The 25,943-nt window shown below is 42.4% G+C and overlaps 3 protein-coding genes across 3 annotated transcripts; 1 reads left to right on the top strand and 2 right to left on the bottom strand.

Annotated features, from left to right (window-relative positions):
* Positions 1-11,333: 11,333 nt before the first annotated feature.
* LOC121981859 (transcription elongation factor SPT6 homolog) lies at positions 11,334-20,719 on the top strand. Its single transcript, XM_042534616.1, has 17 exons — positions 11,334-11,512; positions 11,608-11,706; positions 11,821-11,950; positions 12,020-12,107; positions 12,191-12,344; positions 12,422-12,563; positions 12,658-12,916; positions 13,025-13,213; positions 13,295-13,402; positions 13,490-13,873; positions 14,101-14,211; positions 14,317-15,096; positions 15,802-15,943; positions 16,017-17,188; positions 17,290-17,499; positions 18,687-19,176; positions 19,745-20,719. Exons 1-17 carry the CDS (start codon positions 11,479-11,481, stop codon positions 20,278-20,280), a joined length of 5,028 nt encoding a protein of 1,675 aa, XP_042390550.1. The 5' UTR covers positions 11,334-11,478; the 3' UTR covers positions 20,281-20,719.
* A 62-nt stretch (positions 20,720-20,781) lies between these two features.
* On the bottom strand, positions 20,782-21,570 carry LOC121981860 (probable F-box protein At5g04010). Its single transcript, XM_042534617.1, has one exon. It carries the CDS (start codon positions 21,561-21,563, stop codon positions 20,790-20,792), a length of 774 nt encoding a protein of 257 aa, XP_042390551.1. The 5' UTR covers positions 21,564-21,570; the 3' UTR covers positions 20,782-20,789.
* Positions 21,571-25,306: 3,736 nt separating this feature from the next.
* On the bottom strand, positions 25,307-25,779 carry LOC121983253 (flowering-promoting factor 1-like protein 1). Its single transcript, XM_042536204.1, has one exon. It carries the CDS (start codon positions 25,735-25,737, stop codon positions 25,414-25,416), a length of 324 nt encoding a protein of 107 aa, XP_042392138.1. The 5' UTR covers positions 25,738-25,779; the 3' UTR covers positions 25,307-25,413.
* Between the last annotated feature and the right edge of the window lie 164 nt (positions 25,780-25,943).

The following is a 25,943-nucleotide window of genomic DNA, read 5'->3' as shown; positions in this document are numbered from 1 at the left end:
CCTTTCGCATACTTTGTCTTTTTGCTAGTTAATGTGTGTTGTCCGCTCGCCTATTATCACACCTCTGGTATTCGAAAGAAACTTTTACGAAGTATTTGGCGTTGCCCTTCCGCTCGGCTAAATATGTAATATTTCGAATACGTAACATTCCGCTTTAATAGCAGAGATCGCTCGCTAGACACCGATGAAGTACCTTTGGGTACTGGGCCGAGCGAAACGTAGAGACGATCGAACGATATTGACGGCGAGTTTCTTGGACAATTGCAACCTTTTTATTGGCCTCATCCGCTCGGAGGGTTTATAGACGCCGGCTCGTCTCTCGATTTTTAATGTCGGAGCTCGATGGTCTTCCGCTCGGAGGGTTTATAGACGCCGGCCCGTCTCTCGATATTTAATGTCGGAGCTCGACGGTCTTCCGCTCGGAGGGTTTATAGACGCCGGCCCGTCTCTCGATATTTAACGTCGGAGCTCGACGGTCTTCCGCTCGGAGGATTTATAGACGCCGGCTCGTCTCTCGATATTTAACGTCGGAGCTCGACGATCTTCTGCTCGGAGGGTTTATAGACGCCGGCCCGTCTCTCGATATTTAACGTCGGAGCTCGACGGTCTTCCGCTCGGAGGGTTTATAGACGCCGGCCCGTCTCTCGATATTTAACGTCGGAGCTTGACGGTCTTCCGCTCGGGGGGTTTATAGACGCCGGCCCGTCTCTCGATATTTAACGTCGGAGCTCGACGGTCTTTCGCTCGGAGGATTTATAAACGCCGGCTCGTCTCTCGATATTTAACGTCAGAGCTCGACGGTCTTCCGCTCGGAGGGTTTATAGACGCCGACTCGTCTCTCGATTTTTAACGTCGGAGCTCGACGGTCTTCCGCTCGGAGGGTTTATAGACGTCGGCTCGTCTCTCGATTTTTAACGTCGGAGCTCGACGGTCTTCCGCTCGGAGGGTTTATAGACGCCGGCTCGTCTCTCGATATTTAACGTCGGAGCTCGACGGTCTTCCGCTCGGAGGATTTATAGACGCCAGCTCGTCTCTCGATATTTAACGTCGGAGCTCGACGGTCTTTAAGGCTAACTTGACACAGTCGTTCGGCGAAGCTATTTGCCATCCTTCAATTATTTTGGCTTCCTACGTTACAAGTACATGGGCAACCGAAACGTATACGAAATTACATCAGCGCACCTCTTACCCAGCTCGGTACGGCTGAAGATGATTCGCACTCCACGGCCGATCCAGCTACCGCCCGTCTTCGTCTTCCAAATAATAAGCGCCCGAGCGGAGCTTTTCGATGATTTTGAAGGGGCCCGCCCTAGGAGCTTCTAGCTTGCTGACGTCGCCGACCGACTTCACTTTCTTCTAGACAAGGTCGCCGACCTGGAATGATCTGGGGATGACGCGCCGGTTGTAGTTTTGCTTCATCCGTTGCCGGTACGCCATCAGCCAGACGGACGCCTTGGCTCGCTCCTCGTCAACCAAATCTAGCTCCATGTTCCTCCGCTCGGCGTTGCCATCATCATAATTCTGGATCCGGGCGGACTCGACGCCGACTTCAACAGGAATCACCGCTTCGCCGCCGTACACCAGATGGAAAGGCGTGACGCCTGTTCCTTCCTTTGGGGTCGTTCGGATGGCCCACAGAACGCCCGACACTTCATCCACCCAACTTCCTCCCAGATGGTCGAGCCAAGCGCGCAAAATGCGAAGAATTTCCCGATTGACTACTTCAGCTTGACCGTTGCTTTGGGGGTACGCCACGGACGTGAAGTGCTGTTCGATGCCATAGCTTTTGCACCAATTTTCGAGCAACTTTCCTGTGAATTGCCGCCCGTTGTCGGAAACAAGTCGGCGAGGGATACCGAACCGGCAAATGATATGTTGCGAGATAAATTTCTTGACCATCTGCTCGGTGATCTTGGCTAGCGGCTCAGCCTCCACCACTTGAAAAAATAATCAACCGCCACCAATAAAAATTTCCGCTGTCCGGTCGCCATAGGAAATGGACCCACAATATCAATTCCCCATTGGTCGAACGGACAAGACACAATAGCTGCCTTCATTTCTTCCGCCGGTCGGTGAGAGAAATTATGATACCTTTGACAAAAAAGGCACGTCGCGACGGTCCGAGCGGCGTCTGCTTGTAAAGTTGGCCAGAAGTATCCGGCCAGCAGGATTTTCTTAGCCAGCGATCGTCCGCCCGGATGCCCTCCGCAGGATCCCTGATGAACTTCTTGGAGGATGTATGTCGCATCTTCCGAGCTCACGCATTTCAACAGTGGGCGAGAGAAAACCTTATTGTATAATTGGTCTCCAATGAGTGTGAACCGACCGGCTCTCCTCCTTAGTAGCTGGGCCTCATCCCGATCGGACGGTGTAGCGCCCGAGCGGAGAAACTCCATGATGGGTGTCCACCAGTCGCTCGGGAATGAGAGGCCTTCCATCCGGTCGACGTGCGCCACCAAAGCTACTTGTTCGACTGGCTGCTGGATGGCGACCGACGTTATTGAGCTTGCGAGTTTGGCTAACTCATCGGCCGCTTGATTCTCCGCTCAGGGTATCTTCTGGATAATAACCTCTCTGAAGTCGGCCTTGAGTTTCTCGAAGGCTTGAGCGTAAAGCTTGAGCCGAGCGTTGTTGATTTCAAAGGAGCCTGAGAGTTGTTGAGCGGCCAATTGGGAGTCTGAATGTAGCATCACCCGTCCGGCCCCTACATGTCGGGCAGCCTGTAAGCCGGCTATAAGGGCTTCACACTCTACTTCATTATTCGTAGCTCTATAATCAAGCCGGACGGATAGATGCATCTTTTCTTCTTGGGGAGAAAGCAACAATACACCAATACCGCTCCCGAGCCGAGTGGCCGATCCGTCCACAAATATCTTCCACATGGCTTCGGGTTCTGACCTTTGTACTTCGGTGACAAAATCCGCCAAGGACTGCGCCTTTATCGCCGACCGGGGCTGGTATTGGATGTCGAATTCGCTCAACTCCGTCGTCCATTTAATGAGCCGTCCGGACGCTTCGGGATTCAACAACACTCTTCCCAATGGGCTATTCGTCCGGACGATGATAGTATGAGCCAAGAAATAAGGACGAAGGCGCCAAGCGGCGAGAACCAAAGTGAAAGCCAGTTTCTCGAGCCCAATGTAGCGAGATTCAGCATCTTTTAAAATATGGCTCAGAAAATATACAGGCTCTTCTCCGCTCGCCCTTACTAGTGCCGAGCCGACGGCTTGCTCGGTTGAAGATAAGTAGATACAAAGTGGCTCACCCATAGTTGGCTTGGCTAGTACCGGAAGAGAATTCAAATATGTCTTCAGATCTTCGAAAGCCCGATCACATTCTTCGTCCCAGTGAAACTTAGTGGCTTTGCGCAAAATTTTGAAAAAAGGTAATGCCCGGTCGGCAGTCTTGGAGATGAATCTGGACAGAGCAGTTATCCGACCGGTCAAGCGCTGCACTTCCCTCAGATTTCTTGGGGGCGGCATATCTTGTAGGGCTTTCACTTTGCTGGGATTTTCCTCAATGCCCCGCTCGGTCACTATGTAGCCCAAGAAACGCCCGCCCTTGGCTCCGAACAGACATTTCTGGGGGTTGAGCTTAACTCCATACCTCCTCAGCGTTCTGAAAGTCTCTTCCATGTCTCCAAAGAGATCGGCCGCTCGGACGGACTTGATGAGAATGTCGTCCACGTATACTTCCAGATTTCGCCCGATCTGCTCTTTGAACACTTTGTTCATCAATCACTGATAAGTGGCTCCCGTGTTTTTTAGTCCGAATGACATCACATTATAGCAATAGGTGTCGTCGGCTGTAACGAAGCTGACTTTTTCTTGATCTTCACGGGCAAGCGGCACTTGATGATAGCCTTGGTAAGCGTCGAGCATACATATCAGCTCGCAGCCAGCTGTGGAATCCACCAGTTGATCGATCCGGGACAAGGGATAAAAATCCTTTGGGCACGCCTTGTTAAGGTCCCAGAAATCGATGCACACTCTCCACTTATTGCCGGGATTGGAGACAAGCACCACGTTCGCCAACCAGCTTGGGAACTGGACTTCGCGTATGTTGCCTGCCTCCAGGAGTTTCTCCACCTCCGCTCGGATTATGACATTCTGTTCGGCGCTGAAATCCCTCTTTCTCTGCTTTACTGGCCGAGCGTCCGATCGGACATGGAGCTCATGTTGCGCTATACTTGGTGAAATTCCGGGCAACTCATGCGTCGACCAGACGAAGACATCATGGTTTTTCTGGAGGCATTGGATTACCTCCTCCTTCTGGCTCGCCTCCAGATCGGACGCGATGAATGTCGTGGCCTCCGATCGGGTCGGGTGAATATGCACTTCCTCTTTTTCTTCATAAATCAAAGAGGGTGGCTTTTCAGTGATAGCGTTCACCTCGATCCGGGGTGTCTTCCGAGCGGCATTGGCTTCTGTTCGGACCATCTCGACGTAACATCGCTGAGCTGCCAGTTGATTCCCTCGTACTTCTCCCACTTTGTCCTTGACGGGGAACTTGATCTTCTGGTGGAAAGTGGAAATGGCCGCTCGGAATTCACTGAGAGCCGGTCGCCCCAATATGACATTGTATGCCGACGGAGAGTCCACCACGACGAAGTTTGCAGTACGCGTCCTTCTGAGCGGCTCCTCTCCTAGCGATATGTCCAGCCGGATCTGTCCGACCGGCTGAACTTCATTGCCCGTAAATCCGTAAAGAGGGGTTGTCATGGACAGCAGCTCGGCTCGATCAATTTGCAGTTGATCAAATGCCTTCTTGAATATGATATTGATCGAGCTTCCTGTGTCAATAAAAACGCGGTGAATAGTGTAATTGGCTATTACCGCTTTGATGAGAAGAGCGTCGTCGTGGAGAACTTCAACTCCTTCCAAGTCTCTGGGCCCGAAACTAATTTCGGGTCCGCTCGCCCGTTCCTGGCTGCAGCCAACCGCATGGATCTGGAGCTGCCGGACGCTCGCCTTCCTTGCTCGGTTGGAATCTCCTCCAGTCGGACCACCAGCTATGATGTTGATCTCGCCTCGGGAAGTATTACTTCTATTTTCTTCTTCCCGAGCGGATGGTCGGGGCCATTCTCTAGACATCCGGAGATTCTCCCGCCTTGGAGAGCGATGCCGCTCGGGAGTCTGTTGTTGTCGCCTGTCAGCTTGCGTCCGATCGGCTTCATGAGTTCTCTGTCGCCTGTCGGATGATGGCGATCGACGACCGCCACTCCGGGGCACGGGATGAGCGATCAAGGGAAGACTTCGACAATCCCTTGTGTTGTGCGTATCCGTCCTGTGGAAGGAGCAGAACATTGGGGTCCATTTCTTCTTTGGCTTGGGCCGCGCGGCAGCTACCTCTTGCACGTGGGACCTAGCATAGGGGGGAGCGGATTGCTTCGGCCCTCGGTCCTCTGGGTGGCTGATGAGCATCGTGCGGCTTTCGTTCGGCAGGAGGAGCCCGCTCGGTTGGAGTTTCTTTTTTCCTGGCCGCTTGGGCTTCCTCCACGTTGATGTATTCGTTGGCCCGGTGTAGCATGTGGTCGTAGTCTCAGGGCGGCTTCCGAATGAGTGATCGGAAGAAATCTCCATCCACGAGGCCTTGTGTGAAGGCATTCATCATGGTCTCCGAGGTGGCTATTGGAATATCCAAGGCCACTCTGTTGAACCGCTGGATGTAGGCTGGGAGCGATTTGCGGGCTTCCTGTTTGATGGCAAACAGGCTGACACTAGTCTTCTGATAGCGCCGACTGCTTGCGAAGTGGTGGAGGAAAGCCGTTCGGAAGTCTTTGAAACTTGAGATAGATCCGTCCGGCAGTCTCCGGAACCACCGTTGAGCCGATCCAGAGAGGGTGGTGAGGAAAACCCGACACTTCACCCCATTTGTGTATTGATGCAGGGTTGTCGTGTTATCAAACTTACCCAAATGATCATCCGGGTCGGTAGTTCCATTATATTCACCGATCGGCGGAGGCACATAGTGCTTGGGCAGAGGGTCTCGTAGAATAGCCTCTGAAAATTAGCGGTTGATCTGCTCGGGCGATGCGTCCGTTCGAGAGGCTTTCCCTTTTTTGTTATCTCATCTTGGCATTTCATCTGAGGATGATCCTCGATCTCGATTAGTTGCTGCGACTTCAGGAATGCGGAATAGGGCCCGATGGAATGCAACGGTGGCCTGAGGTGCTTCCGCTCGGCCTCCTGATGCTGATGTTGTTTGCTGCTCTGCCCGCTCAGCTTGTGACTTTTGTCTCTGTTCCATAAGCTTGGCGGCTCTTGTCTCGATCAGAGTGTCGAGTTCCTCCGTGGAGAGCATCACCGAGTGCTGTCGTTCAGCTTCGTCCATTGCTTCCGATCGGATGCAGGAGTGTTCCCACAGACGGCGTCAAATTGATCCTGTCCGTGTTGGTTGCTACTCGGAAAACCTAATGGTTATACTGTACAAAAATTTTGTACAAAGGTCTGAACATTTTCCTAGCTACCATATGTTTTTTTAAATTAAACCTGGATCGCCTGCGAAACTTAACACGTTTGATCCATAGTTTAATTTATTTGTTCCTTTTGGTTTTGACTTGGATCTCCTGCGGAACTTAACACGTTCGACCCAAATCACCTTAAGTTATTAATTCCATTAAATATTAATTTCCATAATTGGTTCCCAGTACTGACGTGGCGAGGCACATGACCTTCTTGGATATGGGAGCAACCACCACCGACTAGACAAAACCTTTTATGGAAAGCTAATATTTAATTTCCTAAAATAACTTTAGGTTAACCGAAAGGAACAATCAAATCACAAGAAAAAGAAATAAACATAAGAACACTACATCGAAAATAAATTCGAAATACTAGAATCGTAAGCCTCTTGTATTTGGTATTATTTCCAAAAATAACTAGTATGATGCGGAAAGGAAAAATTACTAGTTATACCTTCTAGAAAGACCTCTTGATCTTCTACCGTATTCCTCTTCTAACCTCGGACGTTGTGTGGGCAACGATCTTCCGAGATGAGAAACCACCAATGCACTTTCTTCTCCTCCTAGCTAGGTTCGGCCAAAACAAAAGAGCTTTACCAAGGATGAAGAAAAAACCACCAACCAAGCTCCAAGGGATGCAAGCTTTCTCTCCTTCTTCTTCTTCTTCTCCAAGTAGTATCCGGCCACCACAAGAGCTCCAAGCAAGATGAAGGATTCGGCCACCACAAAGAGGAAGAGAGGAAGAGAGGTTGGCCGACCACAACACCAAGGAAAAGAGGGAGAGAATAATAGAAGTTGTCACCCATGAAGGCACCCCTACCCCTTCTTTTATATTCCTTGGCTTTGGCAAATAAGGAAATTTATTTATAATAAAATTTCCTTAACTTTCCTTGACAACAATTAATTAAGAAAAATTAAATAAAATTTCCTAATTAATTGTATGTGGTCGGCCACCTTATGTAGAACAAATAAGATAATTTTTAATCATCAATTAAAACTTCCTTATTTGTCTTTGGAAATTTTAAAAAATAAAATTTTCCTTTAAAATCCCTTCATGATTGATAAAAAGAAGTTTTTATAATTTTAATTTTTCAACATGTGAATAATTTTCAAAGAGAAAAAATAAAATATCTTTCCAATCTACAAATAAGGAAAGAGATCTAATATCTTTCTTTAATCTTTTGTAGATCTTTTTAAGAGAGATATTTTAATTTTAATTCTCTTTAATAAATTATATCTTCCACATAATAAAAATAATTTTTTTTTTAATTTAATGGGGGTCGGCCACCTAAGCTTGGGTTCAAGCTAGGGTCGGCCACCCATGAATCAAGGCTTGGCCGGCCCTAGCTTGAACCACAAGCTAGCTTGGCCGACCCCCCATGGGTATGAAGGTGGGTATAGGTGAGTATAGTACTCTATAAATAAGAGGCTACGATAGGGACCGAGAGGAGGAATTGGTTTTGGTCTCCCGATAAAATTAAGCATCCCGTGTTCGCCCCGAACACACAACTTAATTTTATCAATAATAATTCATTCCACTAGAGAACTATTATTGAACTACCGCACCAATCCGAAATTACATTTTTGGGCTCCTTCTTATTATGAGTGTGTTAGTCTCCCTGTGTTTAAGATATCGAATGTCCACTAATTAAGTGAGTTACTGACAACTCATTTAATTAATGTCTTAGTCCAAGAGTAGTACCACTCAACCTTATCATCATGTCGGACTAAGTTCACCTGTAGGGTTTAACATGATAATCCTTATGAGCTCCTCTTAGGGACATTATCAACCTAGTATCTCTAGGACACAGCTTCCTTCTATAATCAATAACACACACTATAAGTGATATCATTTCCCAACTTATCGGGTTTATTGATTCATCGAACTAAATCTCACCCTTTGATAAATTAAAGAAATAAATATCAAATACATGTGCTTGTTATTTAAGAGCACACACTTCCATAATAACTGAGGTTTTTGTTTCTTTATAAAGTCAGTATAAAAGAAACTATCTCTAATGGTCCTACTCAATACACTCTAAGTGTACTAGTGTAATTATATAGTTAAGATAAACTAATTCCTAATTACACTACGACCTTCCAATGGTTTGTTCCTTTCCATTTTGGTCGTGAGCTACTGTTTATAATTTATAAGGTACTGATAACATGATCTTCTGTGTGTGACACCACACACCATGTTATCTACAATATAAATTAATTGAACAATTACATTTATCATAAATATAGACATTTGATCAATGTGATTCTTATTTCTAGATAAATGCTTATACCAAAAGCTAGGCTTTTAGTATACATTTTAACAGTTCGAAAGCTGAATCAACGGGCGCTGGGCACGTGGCGCTCTCCGAGTTGTTGACGTGGATCTCCGACCGGTCGTACGGTCCTCGGGCGAACCTGCAAGGAAGTCGGGCCGGGAAGGGGTTCCCGGCGACGACCCTCCGACGCTCAAGTCAGGCTAAGCTCAACAAGAAAGTGGCTCTATGAATCATAGAATGCGTACCTCCGGCAAAGGATGAGGGCCTTTATATAGGGCTGTGGAGAAGCGGGTGCACATATACCGAGGTGTACACGTGTCCTCAGCCCATACCCCGGTAAAGGCCTGTCAGTGAGCTTACCTGACCCCATACCGCTACAGTCCAAGCACGTCTTCGATGGGACAGCGGAACCCCCTGTCATAAGGTTTGGAGTACGGCCTAGTCCTAGAGCATGACAGCTGTCAGAAGATGTTTCTTGTCCTTCTCTCCCTACTCCATGCCGGGGCGTCCGGCCGGCCGGCACTCACCTCCCGTCCGCCCGGCCGGCACTCACATCACGTCCGACCCTCCATATGCACTAGTATGCTTGGGAGATCCTCAATAATGTGCTATGTGGGGACTGTTCGCAGTATGCTACCTTATGTCTTCGACCGAGCGTGCCATCCGCTCGGCCCTATGATCCTGTTCAGCGAGCGTCGGAACCCCGACTCCCGCCGGGGCACATTTTGCCATTATTTAGACACTGTGGGTCGTCCGAGCATTCGACCTACCCTTATCCGGTCGGCCACCTGTCCTTTGACTTCCATGTGACGTTGACTTCCCAGAATGAGGGTCCCCTGTTCTTACCACCGGATCACTCTTTATTGTCATATGACCCATATTTAGTCACATTAAAAGTAAAAACTTATACATCTCTCAATTATTAAAAAAAATCTTTCCCATAATTTTCATTATATATTTCTTATTTTTAATTTATATTTTATCTTATATATAATTAAATTTTTATAAAATTTAAATTCACATATTTTTATAAAATTTTTATAATAATCTCTCCTTCCTATTTCTCGTCTTTTTTGTTTTTAAATTTTTTATTCCTTTAAACAAAACGACTCCGTGTTCCATTTTCTCAAAATCAACAAGAAAGTAGAACTTCCTCTTAATATCCACATCATAGTTGGCTATGAATGCTCTTAGAATTTAGTATGCGACTAGCATACTAAATAATTTATAGTCACATTCGTTGATATATTAACGGGGAGTAATGACCTCCACGTGTAAAATAGATAGGGGTCATTATTCCCTACCAACATATATAAGTGACCCTCTATAAAAGTGGATCTTGACAATTCATAATATAATTAAGCATTTTTTTAGTATAATAAAATTAAAATTATGGGTGAACAACCTAAAATAATCAATTAAATTAAATTAATAGTAAAATTTTTCACTATTAAAATCCTTTAGGATGACACAATTTTTTACAAAAATTATAATTAAAAAATTATAGCCTCTGAATATTTACTTTAGTATATTTTTATAATAAACATTTATAATTAAAATATAATTTTAATTTTCAAAAAGGAACAAAGTGAAAAGAGGAGCGCCACTCCCCTACCTTCCATTAATTTGATTATTTTAAAAGTATATTTTTTTTATGAATATCAATTATTTTAATTAAATCAGTTCGATTTTAATTATAAATTTTAAAAATAAATTAAATCGATAAGCTTTTTTTTATTAAAACAATTATTTATGCATTAATTAAATTATAAAAAATTATTAAGATTGACTTTCTCTTTAAACTTTGGTATTGAATATAGGCTTGGTAATAAAAGGAAGTCTATAAAATGATTAAAAGTTTTATTTTTTTATATTTTCTTATTTTTTAAAAAAATTGATATTTTTTATGGGTCCGATTTATTCATATTCAACAATAAAATTTAATCCATTCAATTAATAAAAATTAATTATTTAGTAAGTTTGATTTTTGTCTTTGAATATTCATGCATAAATAAAGTTGGTTTTAACTTAATAAAAGGATTATCATGGCATTTTTAAAAGAGTTTAGTAGATATTCTGAACTTCATGGGTTAAAATAAAATTTAGGTAGGATCAAGGACACAACAGATACAAGTGGGAGAGAATTTCATGATATATATTTATATATATATCTTACCCTATAGTTTGCATAAAAATATAATGAAATTATTATAATATATTATCATTTAATTTTTATAAAATCATAACAAAATTAGTTCGGCTATGAATGCTAAAATGAAATCTAATCAAATTTTAAATCTAATATTTCCTGATTTATGTTGATGGCTCATGAGAAAATTGATCATCCTCAAAATTAATAACACTAATATTAACTAAAAAAGTCATTATCTATTTTACTGTCTGGGGACATGAAATTTTTTTTTTATAAAATAATAAAATTTTAAAATAAAACTTTAAATTTTTAATAAAAATTAATAGACGTTTTTAATAAAATTAAATAATTTTTTATTTTTTTAATTAATTATAAAAAATAACAATCTAAATATTGTTTAATAAATTAAATATTTAAGTGCGTTATTAATAAATTTAGAGTGATAGCGTACTATATTTATTTCTGCCTCTTATTCCTGCTCTTGCTGCTTAGGGTTCTTATTTCCGGTAGATTTAGGTTTCTCCTTCGATCGCAAAAAACACGTTCGCTCTCAAAATCGTGCGGGCAAAACTTTGACGATCCGATCAATGGCCGGACGAACGGTGCTCTCCGATGACGAAGGTGAAAAATTCGGTGTTCGATTTGTAGCAATCCTAAACCCTAACTTCTCTTTCTTTCGGCAATAAACTCACCAAACTTCTCTTCCCTTCGCACAGAGGAGGTTGAGGTTGAAGAGGACGAAGAAGAACGAGCGATGGAGCAGGATGCGGATGACGTTGCGGACAGGGATAATGATGATGAAGAAGATGAGGAAGGTACAGTTAAGATCTTGATTAATTTGGACCGTAAATTTGGTGTCTTTTGGGGATTTATCTTCCCAGGCAAGGGGCTTCTAGTGCCTAATGCGTTGTTCCTGTTGTTAACCGCAGAGGGCCAGGATGAATACGAACAGGATGGATTCATAGTGGATGAAGTGGAAGAAGAAGAGGAAGAGGAGGAGGAAGAGGAGAAGCAGGATAGTGATGAGGAGAGGCATAGAAAAAGGAAGAAGAAGAAAAGGTAACAGATTGAATTTACTTGTGTGATTCTAGCAATTGATAAGTAATGGACATCTGAGCTGTGTTTCAGAGATTCGGAGAAGAACTATGTTCTTGATGAGGACGATTACGAGTTGCTCCAGGATAATAACATAACTGGCTTCCATCGACCCCAGCCGGTGTGCTTACTTATATCGTTACTCATGATTAACATTGCGTGGGTATGCGTTTCTGATTTTCTATTCTTTTTAATTTTCTGCAGGGTAGCAAATTTAAGCGTTTGAAGAAGGCTGGAAGGGATAATGACATGGAGGATCGATCTGGGTTTTCAGATGAAGAAGACTTGGATAAGAGCAGCCATGGTAGCCGCACAGCTGAAGAGAAACTTAAACGTAGTTTGTTTGGGGATGATGAAGGTAATCACATACAATGAATATGTTTCACTAGCTGATTAGTATTTTGCAACTACTCACCCTTCAATCTCATCACTCAGTGGTGCCACTTGAGGACATTGCTGAGGAAGAGGAACAGCCAGAAGAAGAAGAAGAAGATGCAGACATCATTGGTGACGATGATGAAATGGCAGATTTTATTGTTGATGAAGAAGATGTTGATGAGACTGGTGCTGTTTTAAGGTGTGATACATTTCTGCTTGCTGGACATTTCTGTGTACTCTCTTTGTATTTTTCACTGCTTTCTAAATGTTTTTGGGACGCTTACTTATGACAGAAAGAAAAAGCTAAAGAAAAAGAAGCCAGGCCAAGCTCCAGGAGTTTCATCTTCTGCTCTACAAGAAGCTCATGAGATATTTGGTGATGTTGATGAGCTTCTAATGCTCCGGAAGCAAAGTCTAGCCTCCAGTGTTGGCGATAGTAGTTGGGGTGAAAAGAAGCTGGAGGATGAGTTTGAACCTTTTATTCTTTCAGAGAAGTATATGACCCCAAAGGATGACAGTATACGAGAAACAGATGTACCTGAGAGAATTCAGGCAACGAACTTCACTGCCAGTGTTTTAATTTACCTATTGCAGCATGATCAATTACCTTATTTCAGATTACTAAATATCTACTGATGGTTGACTTTCTTTACTTTGCAGCTGTCTGAAGATATTACTGGGCCACCTCCAACAGATGATAAGAGTATAGAAGAGGAGAGTACCTGGATCTACAGCCAACTTACAAATGGTGGTATCTCTCCTCTATTTGGTTATGACCAGTTTCTCAAAGAAATAAACAAAGAGGAAATTGGAAATGTATTGACAATGATTCATGTGCAGAAGTTTGATGTAGGTTTTATTTTGGATGTTTTAAATTATGTATCTTGAGGGCTTTTGAAAAGATGGAATACTCTGTTGTATTTTTTCCAGGTTCCTTTCATTAGCATGTATCGCAAGGAGTTGTGTCATAGCCTTTTGAAGGATCCTGATGCCAATGTGCAGGAGAGTGAAGGTACTTCAAAGCTAAAATTTCATAAGGTACTTGATAACTAATTCTGGTGTATCTTTTATGCAAATAGTTTGGAGATGAAATATGTTCTTAGAGCAATCTCAATTGTTGTTTAGGTTCTTTGGGCAGTTCAAACCTTGGACAAAAAATGGTTGTTGCTTCAGAAAAGGAAGAACGCCCTTCAATCCTACTATAACAGACGCTTTGAAGAAGAAGCCCGGAGAATTGATAATGAATCTAGACTTGCGTTGAATCAACAGCTTTTTAAATCAATCACTGAGGCATTAAGGGATGCAAAATCAGAAAGAGAGGTTGATGATATCGACGCAAAGTTCAATCTACATTTTCCACCTGGCGAAGTTGATATGGAGGATGGGCAATTTAAGAAACCAAAGAGAAAATCATTGTACAGCATGTGCCACAAAGCTGGGCTTTGGGAAGTTGCCAACAAATTTGGTGCAAATTCTGAACAATTTGGTTTACTTCTCTCGTTAGAAAAGGTGATTTTTTTTTAAAAACTTTTTCCTAATTTTATTTTGCCAAATAAGTCAAAGGTGTATGTGTGTGCTATTTCATCATTCAGTTCGTGACTTGACATTCTCACTAAACAAGTTCATGTTGATGGGGTTTATTTTGTGTTTCTTCCATAATAAAAGCTCGTTGATTTTTGTGAAAGAGGTTCTATTATTATTTTTTACATTTTTCTTTTTTTATTTCCTTCCAACAGATATCAGATGAATTGGAAGATGGAAAAGAAACACCTGAAGAAATAGCTGCAAATTTTACATGCACACTGTTTGAAACTCCTCAAGATGTGCTTAAAGGAGCTAGGCACATGGTATGCATGTCTATGTGCCATCTTTTCCTGTTTATGCATGCAGTGTTCTTGAAATAATCTTAGCCTGAAGCTTTATTGATCTTTTGTAGTTATGTTCTCTTGCAGGCAGCTGTAGAGATTGGCTGTGAGCCTAATGTTAGAAAACATGTGCGCAGTATCTTTATGGAGAAGGCTGTTGTGTCAACAAGCCCTACCCATGAAGGAAATACCACAATTGATCCTTACCATCAACTTGCAGGTGTAAAGTGGCTTCGCAACAAGCCATTGTCTGAATTTAGTGATGCACAGTGGTTACTTATCCAAAAAGGCGAAGCAGAGAAACTGATTCAGGTCACAATTAAATTACCTGATGAAATTCAGAAGAAATTGTTATCGGATGCTTCTGAATGTTATCTTAGTGAATGTGTTAGTACATCTGCTAAACTTTGGAATGTGCAACGGAAACTGATATTGGAGGATTCATTTCTCACTTTTATTCTTCCAATAATGGAAAAGGAAGCTCGGTCACTTTTGACTGCTAGGGCAAAAAACTGGCTTCTTATGGAATATGGAAAACAATTATGGAACAAAGTCTCCATTGCGCCTTTCAAACGGAAGGATGCAGAGAATGATTTGGAAGATGAGTCTGAATCAAGAGTAATGGCTTGTTGTTGGGGTCCTGGCAAGCCAGCTACTACAATTGTTATGTTGGATTCAGCAGGCGAAATGGTGGATGTATTATATGCTGGTTCAATAAGTGTTCGGTCCCAGGCTGCCGCTGATCAACAGAGAAAGAAAAATGATCACCACCGAGTTTTAAAGTTCATGACAGATCACCATCCTCATGCTGTCTGTGTTGGAGCAGCAAACATGGCCTGCAGGCAACTAAAGGATGATATATATGAAGTACGTAATGACTGTCTTTCTCTTTTCCATCTTTTTGATTATTTATTCATTTCTGTTAACTCTTGTATACAACCGTGTTAAGAAATTTTGATACTTTTAGCAACCTTAAACTTGTTATCATTCACTCCTTTTTATGCTTTGACTCGTGCAATGCCAAGATTCAGCTATTTTATATTTTTGTGATGACCAATCCCCACACAAATTGATTGTGACCTTGGGATGCAACAATTATAGCAAAGATGGATGAATTGTTATCAGAAGGGTCCACTATATATTTACCAAGGAGTTGACACGATGATTGATAAAATAATTATAGACTTAAGGTTCTAATTTGTCAAGTATTTCATATTCTCCAATTCAAAAATGTTTTCCATACATATTGTATGGTTTGTTGACCCGTCATCAACTTCATGTTTGAGGTACAAATTTCTGATTTCCGATGCTTAAAGTGGGATTTGTATGTTGGAGAATCATAATATATTTTTGGTTTATATATGGTTCTATATTAGTGATTGTTTGGTCTTTTATCAGAAGATATTCTTCTGGACACAAGTCAGTAGTTAAGATCATGTATCATGTTTACTCCAGAAAAGAAAAAATTACTTGCTTCAGAATATGTATGCCCCGGGTATTTAGTTTACTGTTGACTATTGCAATTTTTCAGATTTGTGCACTTAATTGCTTTGAAAACATTGTTTGTGGCAGGTTATTTTCAAGATAGTAGAGGATCATCCAAAGGATGTAAGTCGAGATTTGGAAAACATCAGTATTATTTTTGGTGATGAATCCTTGCCACGTCTTTATGAGAATTCAAGGGTTTCTTCAGATCAACTTCCTGGTCAACCTGGTAATTGTTTTTTTTTCTTTGGATTATGTACTGATTTCATGCTATATCTGTTTTAATGTTAATTTTTTAAAAGGTATTGTGAAGCGTTCTGTTGCTCTTGGTCGATACTTGCAAAACCCTCTAGCCATGGTTGCTACACTTTGTGGACCAGGAAAAGAGATATTGTCATGGAAACTTTGTCCCCTGGAGCATTTCCTTACACCAGATGAAAAATATGAAGTTGTTGAGCAGGTTATGATTGATGCTACAAACCAAGTTGGCCTTGATATAAACTTGGCTGCTAGCCATGAATGGCTTTTTGCTCCTCTACAATTCATTTCTGGTCTTGGGCCTCGAAAAGCATCTGCGTTACAAAGAGCATTTGTTCGGGCTGGGTCTATTTTTAACCGTAAGGAGATACCTATGGGGAAAATTCTTAGAAAGAAAGTGTTCATTAATGGTGTTGGCTTTTTACGTGTCCGTCGAAGTGGTGCAGCAGCAGCTAGTAGTCATATTATGGACCTTTTGGATGATACAAGAATTCATCCAGAGTCCTATGATCTGGCAAGGAATCTGGCAAAGGATGTCTATGCTGAGGATGCTCCAGATGAACCAAATGATATGGATGATGATATACAGGAGATGGCAATTGAACATGTTAGGGAAAGGCCAGACATGCTTAGGTTGCTTGATATCAATGAGTATGCCAAGAGTATTTTTGATAGGTATGGGACTGACAAAAGTGAGACCTTGTATGATATAAAGATGGAGCTTCTGCATGGATTCCAGGATTTGCGGAAACCATTTAAAGATCCAGGTCCAGAGGAGGAGTTTGCTATGCTCTCCGGTGAAACAGATGAGACAATCTCCCCTGGGCGGATTGTTCAGGTTACAGTGCGTCATGTGCAAGAGAGCCGTATTGTTTGTGCATTTGATTCTGGTTTGAAAGGTATGATTATGTCTGATGACTACTCGGATGAAGGGTTTGATCCTGAAAGGATACACGAAGGTGATATAATTACCTGCAAGATTAAGAATGTTAACAAGAATAGGCATGTGGTTTACTTAACTGCTAAGGCTTCTGATTTGAGGAATAGGCCTTTCAACATCCGTAATCGTGACCCTTACTATCATGAGGATGAGATTAGTTTGCAAAGTGATATGGAGAAGGCTAGAAAGAAGAAGGAACTTGCAAAGAAGCATTTTAAACCAAGAATGATTGTTCACCCTTGCTTCCGGAATGTCACTGCCGATGAAGCAATAGAGGTGTGTTGCATTAATAAATTGCACATGACGATCTGACAATTATTTGATTTTCTAATCAGGTAATATATTGAACTTGATTCCAAATATTTTTATTTTGACAGTACCTATCTGATAAGGAACCTGGTGAGAGCATCATCAGACCAAGTTCTAAGGGGCCATCATTTTTAACTTTGACTTTAAAGGTTTTTGATGGAGTGCATGCTCACAAAGAAATAGTGGAGGGAGGAAAAGATCACAAAGATATTACCAGTTTACTACGCTTAGGGAAGACCCTAACAATTGATAAAGATACCTTTGAAGATCTTGACGAGGTTTGGTTCACAATTAATACTTTATTAACATAATTTTCATCTCTTTGCAGGTGTATTAATTTGATTCCTGAACTGTCATTAAAATTACAAAAACTATAGCTGACATATCATTCATTTTTGATGCAATTTGGTTTAAAGTATTGACATCTTAACATGCTTTATAAATGATTAATATCATTAATCTCCATGTGATTGCTTGTTATACTATAGATGCAAACAGTAGCTATGGTTATTTTCCAGCTAAGGCTTTGTAAACACTTCTGTAATATTTCTTACAACTTGTAACTCAGTAGAAGTAAAAAGTCCACATTAGAACTTTTTATTTATAAATGATAGCTTGATGATGAAGTTTCAATTTTTTTTGGATACAAATTGATAGGATAGAAAATACCGTGGAGAGAATTTTGTTGCCACTCCACTCCTATGGTGCAATGAACACTTCCATTATCTATATTTCCTTTTCATCAATGAAAAGTGATATTAAGATGTTGGAGTGGGACCTGTTGGCAGGATCTCAGTATCAAAATGCGCAGGGCTGGCAGTCAGTAAGATTGTGTCTGTTTGCACTTGTGACAATAGTAGGCATTCTCGTTTCCTTTTTGCCTTTTCCCCTTGCAATTATCACCGTAGTAGGGTGGTGGAATTTGTAATTTGCACTTGATAGCCTGATTGATCATCTCTAACAATTTTTTTTGGAGATGTAAATGAGTCTTAAGCAAATACTGACTTTAGTTCAAATGATGAAAAGATTTATAATGGATACCTAGGCACCTAAAGACAAGGAATGGAGAAACGAGAAAATGCTTTAGGGAGCTGAAAGTAAGGATTATTGGGTTTATTTTGCCACATTCTCTAGTGATCAACTAAGTTTTAGTGAAATATTCTTCCAGGCAATGATATATCTTTCACTTTCTTCTTCTCATGTCAAATTTTCCAAGTCATGGAAGTGTATGCAGGATGACAACTGTGACATTTCTTAACTTTTATGTAATTAAGAGGAGCTTTTTCTAGGCATCTAACTGGTTAATATTTTGCAACTTTTACGTCATTCTGTTTTCCGCATATAGGGCTTTACTGGTTTTTCCATTTGTTAAATCCCTCATGTACCAATTTTGATGATTAAGTTACAGTTAGTTTAAGAACAAACTAGCAAAATCTAATGTGACACTTTACTTATTGACTTCCAGGTTATGGACAGATATGTTGATCCATTGGTAACTCACCTGAAAGCCATGCTTTCTTACCGCAAATTCAGGAAAGGGACAAAGACAGAAGTTGACGATTTGTTAAGAACTGAAAAGGCAGCAAATCCTATGAGGATAGTGTACTCGTTTGGCATTTCACATGAGCATCCAGGGACTTTCATTTTGTCCTATATTAGGACTTCTAATCCACACCATGAGTACATAGGGCTGTACCCAAATGGTTTTAGATTTCGGAAAAAGGATTTTGACAATATTGATCGTTTGGTGGCGTATTTTCAGAAGAACATAGACAAATTACCACCTGATTCTGGCCCATCCATACGAACAGTTGCTGCAATGGTACCCATGAAAAGCCCTGCATGGGCTTCCTCTGGTGGTGGATCTGTAGCCAGTGCTTCAGCTGGCAGTAATGATGGCTGGAGAGGTTATAATTCAGACCGGGAAAGATCAACAACTCCCGGTTCTAGAACAGGTTTGTATCAGAAATCTTATAATCCATTAATTTGTTTCTATTGTTATGAATATTCTAGATCCAAACTTTTGCTTCCATCAGAAGAATTTACAAGTCTCTAGATGTTGACATGTCACATCTGTTGAGTATTCAGTTCTCTTATTGCTACTAGTTTTGGTATTCTAGTTTGAAACTTGTGTTTAAACTTTGTTTGATATTGATCGTAGTAAGGAGAGTAGCTTCTTTAGTCCACGTAGTGTTCTTTGCATCTCTTTGCTGCTACTAGTTTTAGTATTCGGTCCTTTTTGCTTACTAGTTTTGATAATTTCGTCTGAAACTTGTGTTTAAATTTTGATTTTGATGTTAGTAAGGAAAATAACTTCTTTAGTTCACATAGTATGCTTTGCATCTCTTTGTTGCTACAAGTTTGAGTATTCATTTCTCTTATCGCTACGAGTTTTTGTAGCCTAGTTTGAAGCTTGTGCTTGAACTTTGTTTGATATTGGTCATGCTAAGGAAAAGAGCTTCTTTTGTTCAAATAATATTGTTGGCTAGTGTTGTTCACTTGTGATGTTTGTTTTACAAACAGGTGACAGATTTGACTCCAGGAGCATCAACAGTAGAGATGTCCATCCTAGTGGGGTTCCACGTCCAGGCCGAGGACGGGGGCGACCACATGGAAAAGGAAATAATTATGGCGGCATTGGACACGATTCTGATTATGGCACACCGAAGTGGAGCATGAACGAAAATGATGGCTTGAGCACCTTTCCTGGTGCGAAAGTTAACAACTCCCCTGGAAAGGATCCTTGGGGATGGGGCAGCGGGGGCAGTGGGAGAGGCAACATCACTGGTGATAGCAGCAGTGGTGGTGATTGGGCAGGAGGCCATGCAGATAGAAGCAAGGGAGGTTCGAGGGAAGGCAGTGGCGCAGGGGGCAGAGGCAGGGGTGCCTGGGAGGTCGGAAATGGCGCTGCTCCTGGCTGGGCCGGGAATGTCAGTGGCCGAGGTGGCTGGAGTGGAGGCAGTGATTTTGGTGGCAGAACTGGAGAGGAATTAGCAAATCCTAATGGTTCAGCCGCCGGCTTCGCAGCTAGCACTGGATGGAGTGATTCTAGGAGGTGAACATCGTCTCGCCTGCCTTCGATAGCACAGGTGGATGGTAACTAATACTGCTACTCATGTCCGTCTTCTGTAACGGCAGTGGGCTAACGTGTAAATTAGCGTATTTATCGTTGCAACTCAACGAACGATCTCAATTCCATCTGAGAGACAACTCAACAATGGCCTTGGCTTGTGATGTTTCTAGGTTACCGCGGTAGGAGAGTTTCAAGCTTCGACCAAACTGTAACTGGTGAAAAGCCTGTCAGGAAATTCTCAGTCTCTCTGTTGTCTCGTTAGCATGTACTTGATATATGTAATGTGGGTTGAACCATCCTTGTAACCTTGTTTTTTCACAGGACGTGGTCTCTTGCTAAATGATTGTGTAGGGTTTGGGGGATGCTCATGTACATCCATTCATTTTGTTTTTATTCACTTTTGTATTCATCAAGTTATTCGTCCTTTACTCAAATTTGAGTGCTTTCTTGCTCTTCTTCAAATAAGGAGTGGCCTTGCACACTTGAATGAAGTTGCTACTTTGTATCCATTAGGAAGTACTGCAAATAAAGCAAACCATCCTCCTCTTTTACATATCTCCACGTCTTAGTGTTCATCAATCCAAAACTCACCTTCTCCACAGTCCTTCCGCCGCCATGAACCTCATCGGCAAGCTCGATGAAGATTTGAGCCTCAAACCCGGCCTCGGCCTCCGAGCAGCAAAATGCCGATGGGTACGGCAGCTTCTCAGAGAACCACATCTCTCTGTTTCCGACAGCCCTCGCCTGCCCTTCGAATTCCATCAACCCAAATGCCTCGCGCCACTCCGCGGTCACCACCGTCCATGCCACCCTCACTTCGTCGCAGGAGTCGAGCGCCGCCGGTTCCTCTCCGTTCATCGGCACCTCGAACCGGAAGACGCCTCGGTGCGAAACGAGCTCCGACCCCGCTCGGGCCAGCGACAGCACCGGCGCGCCGCGCTGGAATACGTCGAGGAAGAAAATCAAGCGTGGGAGGTGGAGGAGGAGCTGGGAGCGCGTTCGGCGGCGGCGGGAGGCGGCGGTGTGCAGGAGCTGGAAGAGGTGGCGGGAGGAGACGGCGGCGGCGGTGGCGTTGTAGGCGGAGGAAGGGAAGAGGGAGCGGCAGAGAGGCGTCCATAGGTGGTCCGAGGTGAAGACGGCATGCCACGATTTGGAGACGCAGCATGCGACGGCGAGAGACTTGGGATCGCCCACGAACTCGGAAATGAGGCGGAGGACTTCCCACGGAGGGGAAGATCGAGCTTGTCTTCTCGGCTGCGGCATCGCCATTGTTTAATTTGTCGGACTCGATCTCTTCGGAAGGAGTATATATGTCCGAGGGCGGCAGCGTAGGCGTGGCGGAGCATGGAGAGCACAAGGTGTCGCGAACAGCCCGCGCTCGAGGTTCATGGCGGCGCCGCGTCGAACGCACACAACACGTGCAGTCGGGACGTCGTCCACGTGGTCCTTACTCTTTCTCGGACGGTCTCACGAGTGTTCAAAAATCCTCGTCATCGATGGATTATTTTTATTTCAAAAACTATTTTAAAATAATTTCAGGCATTTTTTATTTCTAAATTAGATGAGCTACTTAAATCAGCATATCACATCTACATTTTAACAAGATTACATCTCAAATTGGAGAAAAAAATATTTATCTCATTGAGTTCTTGTTGCTCTTGTTGACTCTCTGATTCTAAAAGCGATGAAACACTTAAAGTGGTTATTAATTTCCTCGAATACTCACTGATTTTAATAAATCACAAATATAATAATTTTTTATATTTGATCTTGATTAAATTTTTAGGATGTAACATGATGGTGTTCACATTCCTCTCAAGCTCCTTAAATGCTGCATGATCTTTGCTCTTCGACTGCAAACATTAATTGGCCAAAAGGCGATAACGCTCGCCCCCAACGTTCCCGTGGACCTTGCCCAAGGCGATCACGAGGAGGGTTAATCACGGTAACTGAAGTGGTTAAGGGCGCAGTGGGCTGAGGGACACGGGGATAAGGGATTTACGCCCTTGCTGCCGCCACGATTCGAACCTACGTTCTCATTGGGCAAACTTCTACGCCCCAACCACTTTGGATAACCCCGTGGGGCACCGACTGCAAACACTAATGATCCAGTGGTAAGAGGAGGGAGCCCGTCTGGTAGAAGATCAAAATGGTCAACATACTACAAAATGGTCAACATACTACACCCGGCAGAAAGTCAAAGTGGTCAACATTCGATAGACGTTCGACCCGGGCGGGGGTTACCTTCCTGATCAGTAGAAAGATTAGCCGACCCGACATCTCTGTAGCTCGGCCTGACGTCGAATTTCCGACGCTCATAAGACAAAGCAAGAAGAAACGGAGGCCGAGCGGGATGCCAAGCGGGCATCTGCCTGAAGGCCGTTAGCCGACGGGCCTCCACTCGGCCCGGGAAAGGCGCTAGCCGAGTGGTTCCTCCGCTCGGCCCGGGAAAAGCGCTAGTCGAGCGGTTCCTCCGCTCGGCCTGGTAAAAGACAGAGGGAGCAGGTGGCGAGATCTTCCTAGGAACCAATGTCGCCGACAAGAGGTATGACCAACGACCTGGTCGAACAGAGAATCGTACGGTGGAAACTTCCATTGTCGCATCAGGGATATACTCGTATTATTGAGGTATGGTGTCAGACATGCTTTCCTGACACACTCATTCCAGGTATGTTTCTAGGGACGTACACATCTCGGGGAGCGTGCACGCGTATCTGGGGAGCCCTATATAAGGACCCCCATATTTCGACGGAGGTATGTTTACATCTCTACTGTAGCTACAATTCTCGCTTCTGCTATACTTTTTTATTTCTTGCTGCCGGAAGTTTGACTTGAGCGTCGGAGGACCATCGCCGGAGAACCCCTCCTCGGCTCGGCACTGTGTTTGCAGGTCCGCAGCAGCGAGGGATCTACGTCTCTGAAGTCTTCGACCAGTCAACAAAAACGTCACGTCCCCAGCATTAATCGACTCAGCACTCGGATATGATCAAGTAACATCCTGCAGGTTTCTATAGGAAGTAGGATTGATTACCTTGTTTGTTTGTTTTTTTTGCCTTTTCTCTTTTGCTACAAAAGAAAGATGTTTGAAGAGATAGGACTTATTAAAAATTAAAAGCTAAACTATTATTCTTCGGCATTTTACTGACCGCTCATGTATATTTCGGGATTTCTCATTTCGTGTATTTAACTTTCACGATACCAAAATCACATAGCGCATTCCTGATAAACCCTTCCTTTCACTACTCTCTTAAAAGTTTCTCTCTCTTCTCAAAATATGTTACTGCACTCATTCAAAAATTTCTTGCACTCAATTTACACCGTTGAATTAAGTAGACGTCTAGGAGTATATTGATTTTGGTTTGTAGTGTTCAGAATCCCTTAGGTTAATTAGTTAATTTTGTATCCGTACGCTCAGATTTGAATTCAATAGTCTAAATTGATAATAATGAATTTTTAAACTTGTAAAGTTTATAAAATTTTTTACAAACTTATTATAAGATCTAAGATAATAATATTCACTAACCAACAACACCAACAAATTCATAGGACTCCCTTGATTCGAAAAATATTAAACTTTTAAATTTTTAAATAGTGTAAGTCCATAAGTGAGTTTTATCCAAAATTGATTGGTGGATATAGAGAACTCTAAATCTGAATTTGACCGCTTAAATTGAGAACATTCAATTTTTGAATGGGCATAGCAAAAATTTGAAAAAGAGAGAAACTTTTGAGAGCAGTGAAAGGAGGGATATAATGGGAATGTGTTGCATGATTTTGATATTTTGAAAGTTCAGTACGCGAAATGAGAAATCAAGAAACAATCTTTCCTGTATTCCACATGTTACACCGACAATTATGTCTAGGTATAAACAAGACCAACTTGGGGAATTTAACAAGCAACTAATGCACTAGGGTTCTTATTCAAGGAATGTGAATTTGCTGTATTTGTGTTTGGACTTTTTTCAGGTTGCAAAGGGTAATGCTGATTTTGACAAAACTGAAGGTCAACTCGAAGTCAATGCAGAGGCAGCAATCCACGACTCACCGTGTCGATATCACAGGGGAATGGAAGTTGTTTGGAGCCCTTAATTTCGCAGCTCGCCTCTCATCACATTCTTGTTATCGCAGATCCCAGGTTTTCTGTTTGTCTGTTGTGGATCGACTAAGAAAAACTTTAGACACTAAGCATTAGTATGGAATAATTTTCATCATGCAAAATTCTGTTTTCCTTGGAACGTAGGAGAATACTCTGCAATTCAAATCAAGAACTACACTATAAAGAGTTTCAGATTATCATTTCAGTAATCTCTCCGATGATTCATTTTGTTTTGTGTTAGAGGAAAGCCATCTTCTCCATTACTGCAGTGGAATGCCATTTCAATTCCTTCATCGTGTGACATTTGGAATGAAATCCTATTCCGATGATAGATCCACTTGCCTAAACACTAGAATTCAAAAGAAAGCACCAGCAAAGTTCGTGATCGAGTTGTTTGTTTCGAAAGAGACGATCACTCTCGTCCTTTAATGAAAAAATAAGTGTGGTTTCTATGGAGGTTCCTTCACATTTCTTTTCCTTCAATAAACTATACAATCATGATGAAGATATGAATATGTTCGCAGATCATAATTTAATTTTATCCGTGTAAAATACAGGAATTGATCGATTCGAGTCATCAACACATTGGAATACTCAATCTTTTTCTTGCTAGGGACATCAGTCTGCGAATCGATTCTATTCCAATCAATCATTCATTATCTAGCCTTTGTTTTTTTTCCCCTTAGCTCCCTTCTCATAATGTTGAATGGGATTTGATTCCCTTCTCCAAAAGCTTCCTTTTGATCTTCAATTCTTGTCTTCAGTACTTTAAACCCGAATAAACGAGAAAAAGAAAGCAACAGCGATTTCCATATTAACGACAAATGAAGTAATGAACCATTATTTGGACTAATGTATATGATACGCACATAGTGTGGGAAAATTTATGTCTCAAATTCAAGCACAATGCTCACAATTAAAAGACGACTTTAAACTAATGTAGGATTATATTTCATATGATCTCTCCATAAGTTTCATAGATAAACATTAAACAACAACGACAATTTCAAAATGAGAATATTACTACATATCGACAACCCTGAAGGAGTCGCGGTTCTTGACAACGATGTCGTACATATGGATGGACTTGAAGCGGGCAAAGTCTACGGGGAGGGAGATGAGGTCGAGCGAGGAACGCTTGTGGAATTGGAGGAGGTCCGGGTCCTCGTAGTAGCGCTCCCAGCCTAAAGCCATGAGCTTGCGCTCGAGGGAGGCATAAGAACCGATCACCTCATTGGTGGGGGTGAACACAAGGACTTTGCGCCGCACGGTGGACAGCTGCTCGTTGCCGGCAGCGCTCTCGACCAGCCGCACCACGCCGTTCTTGAACACCCAGACGCCGGCCATGAGAGACTTGAGAGGTAGTTGGGGTGGAGGAAGTTGTAGCTCATTGGAGACATTTATATAGATGGACTAAGATATGATGGGAAGCCGAGAAGGAATTGATCAGAATATAATTTACAGTCGAAGTTGAAGACAGAATCTAAATTTTGAAAGAAAGAAAGAAAGAAGAAATAAACAAGACTCTAGCTCTTTTTGGAATGATGAAGTCA

This window comes from Zingiber officinale, chromosome 5A (assembly GCF_018446385.1).
Source record: "Zingiber officinale cultivar Zhangliang chromosome 5A, Zo_v1.1, whole genome shotgun sequence".
Lineage (NCBI taxonomy): Eukaryota > Viridiplantae > Streptophyta > Magnoliopsida > Zingiberales > Zingiberaceae > Zingiber > Zingiber officinale.
This window is presented reverse-complemented; position numbering and strand designations above follow the sequence as displayed.